At 34.5% G+C, this 2,307-nt stretch overlaps 1 protein-coding gene across 1 annotated transcript; it reads left to right on the forward strand.

Moving 5' to 3' along the window:
• Positions 1-1,437: 1,437 nt before the first annotated feature.
• Positions 1,438-1,708, forward strand: BDBG_17023 (uncharacterized protein; the record flags this gene model as incomplete). The annotated part of the gene is made up of 2 exons (XM_031724837.1): positions 1,438-1,491; positions 1,547-1,708. The coding sequence occupies 2 exons, from the start codon at positions 1,438-1,440 to the stop codon at positions 1,706-1,708; spliced, it is 216 nt and encodes a 71-aa protein (XP_031578251.1).
• Positions 1,709-2,307: the final 599 nt, after the last annotated feature.

Here is a 2,307-nt window from a genome sequence, read left to right on the forward strand (position 1 = left end):
TTTCTTCTCTGTTCAATCTTGAGAAGTGTAAATATTAACTCAACAGAAGAGATCTAGTAGAGCTGCTATAGTATAGTACTCTGTAAAAGATTGTTCAGTTTTACTGTAGTAATATACTAGTTTATTCCTTGCAGTAATAATAGCCTGTGCTATAGCATTATCTCAGACTGAATTTCTTTTTAAGTGATTCAACTGCTTCTTAAGATGTAAGAATAAGTGCTCACAGGCAATTATTCAGGTGTTTGCAGCTTGGCGTGATATGTACTGTTAACTACTAGAAGTATTCATGATAGAAATATAAAATGTAGAGATTAAATATATAATAGCATTTAAGCTGAGTTATGAATAGTATTCACAAACTTCAGTCTATATAGTTATGTGTAGTTAAGAGCTGCTAGCTCTATTAGTTATATGAGAGATAGAAATAGAGATAAAGAATCTGTAAGAAGCAGGATTTCTTACATACTCTTCTCTCTCTAAGACTTTATTCATGAAGTCTTTCACTGAGTGACTTCATAGAATCAGCTCAGTACTGCAGTGATACTCACTAAAAACTCTTCATATCTATAAAAAACCTTAGTGAGGAAAAATCCCTTGTTACTGTGAAGAGAAAAGAGTCTGTCACTCAGTTTCTTATTCTGTAAGATTCTTTATAATCTACAGATTCTTCTCTAACTATCACACAGATTCATCTCACATCTTTTATATAGAAGAGTTCTGGTTAACTCTCAATCATTTTCATAAGATTCTTGTATAATCATTATACAGATTCATCTTACAGATGAATCACTCTCTGTGAGATCATTCTCATCAAAGAGAAGCATTTATAAGTTAATCTTTCACTTATTCTTATAAATCATTGTTCTTTGACACTGTAGAATTGTGAGGAATTTTTCATTCTTTCATCAACTCTATAGAATTGTAGAATCAAGATATCTGCAGTCTGCAATCACTCTTTGTAGTTATATAGAAAGATTCAGATCTGTGATTCACAATCACTCTTATTTGCTAGAGTGATCTGACTATTTCACAGAATTACTCACAGTGTAAGCAAATCTCTTTAGAGTAGTATAAATATCTCAGATCTGTCTGTGAAATCTCATCTTCTTTTCTCTTTTTCTGTAACAGCTTTTATTTTTATAAACTGTGAGTATTCTCATTCATCTGCAAAGTGTTTTCACTCAGATAATAGAGAGAGAGTGTTTCTGACAATATCTGTGTATTGATTCAAGAACTTCTCAAGAATAAAAATTTTTTTCAATTTTAATATCTTCATAAATGATGTCTGACTGCTGCTGAGCTTCTTATGAGTGTTCTCATGACTTCTCTGATTGCTTTTTGCCAGCTGGTGAAGCAGGGATGCTGTCACTCATAACTGTGCCTTCATCTCTTTCAGCCCTGTCACTGCATCCGATCTTCAGGTCAGTGGTCAACCCCATGCCTTCTTCAGGCCAGTTCCTGGCTTCAAGCAGTGCAGTTCTCCTCTTTGCTGTAAGTCTTCTTATAAGTAATTTCTTACAGACTCTAGCTGACAGTTCTTACAAAGCTTCTGATATTGCCAGTGTCTTCTGCGGCCCTGCAGGCCTATGATCACCCTTCTTCTGTCTGCACAATCTCTGATCAGGTATATGTGAATATGCCTAGATTCTCTATCAATGGTCCTCGCGCTGTGGCGCATTTCCACAATCTCATTGTCAATGAGAGATGAGTCCCCAGGTACCTGCAAAATCTGAGTAATCAAGGCAATGTAAATGTCATGAATTCATGACAGAAGTTGATCTGAGCAGATGAGTCTTCTCTTCACATCTCAATTGTTTCTGAGCTGAATACTTCAGCACAACTGAGGAAGCAGACACAGCTTTATAAGAAGTATCTGATCACATATACAGATAGTCAGTCTTCAAGACTCTGTCACAACTGTGCATGTTCTGATGTCTGACTTCTCTGAAGTCTGTGCATTTCTGACAGTCTTTGTATCAAATGCAACAATTATCTGTACTACAGACATAATACTCTCTACTTCTTTGAAGAGAAAAATTGATAGTTGTGAGAGAATTGAGTGTTACAGATATTGAGAATGTGAGTGTGAGTTTTCTTTGTTTTTTCTTTATTAATCTCTAAATTGTGTTTGCAGCTCTGTTTATTTTCTTGTTTTTTTTTTTTTTAGCTTTAATGAGAATATGATTTCTTCTTCTCTTGTGTACACTGCAGACTGTTCATCTCAGTAGAAACTCATTATCTTATAGACTAGAGTTTACAAATGATAGTATTAATATCTTTATCACAATCAGATTCTTAGTGAAGACT

Source organism: Blastomyces gilchristii (genome assembly GCF_000003855.2).
Source record: "Blastomyces gilchristii SLH14081 genomic scaffold supercont1.7, whole genome shotgun sequence".
NCBI lineage: Eukaryota > Fungi > Ascomycota > Eurotiomycetes > Onygenales > Ajellomycetaceae > Blastomyces > Blastomyces gilchristii.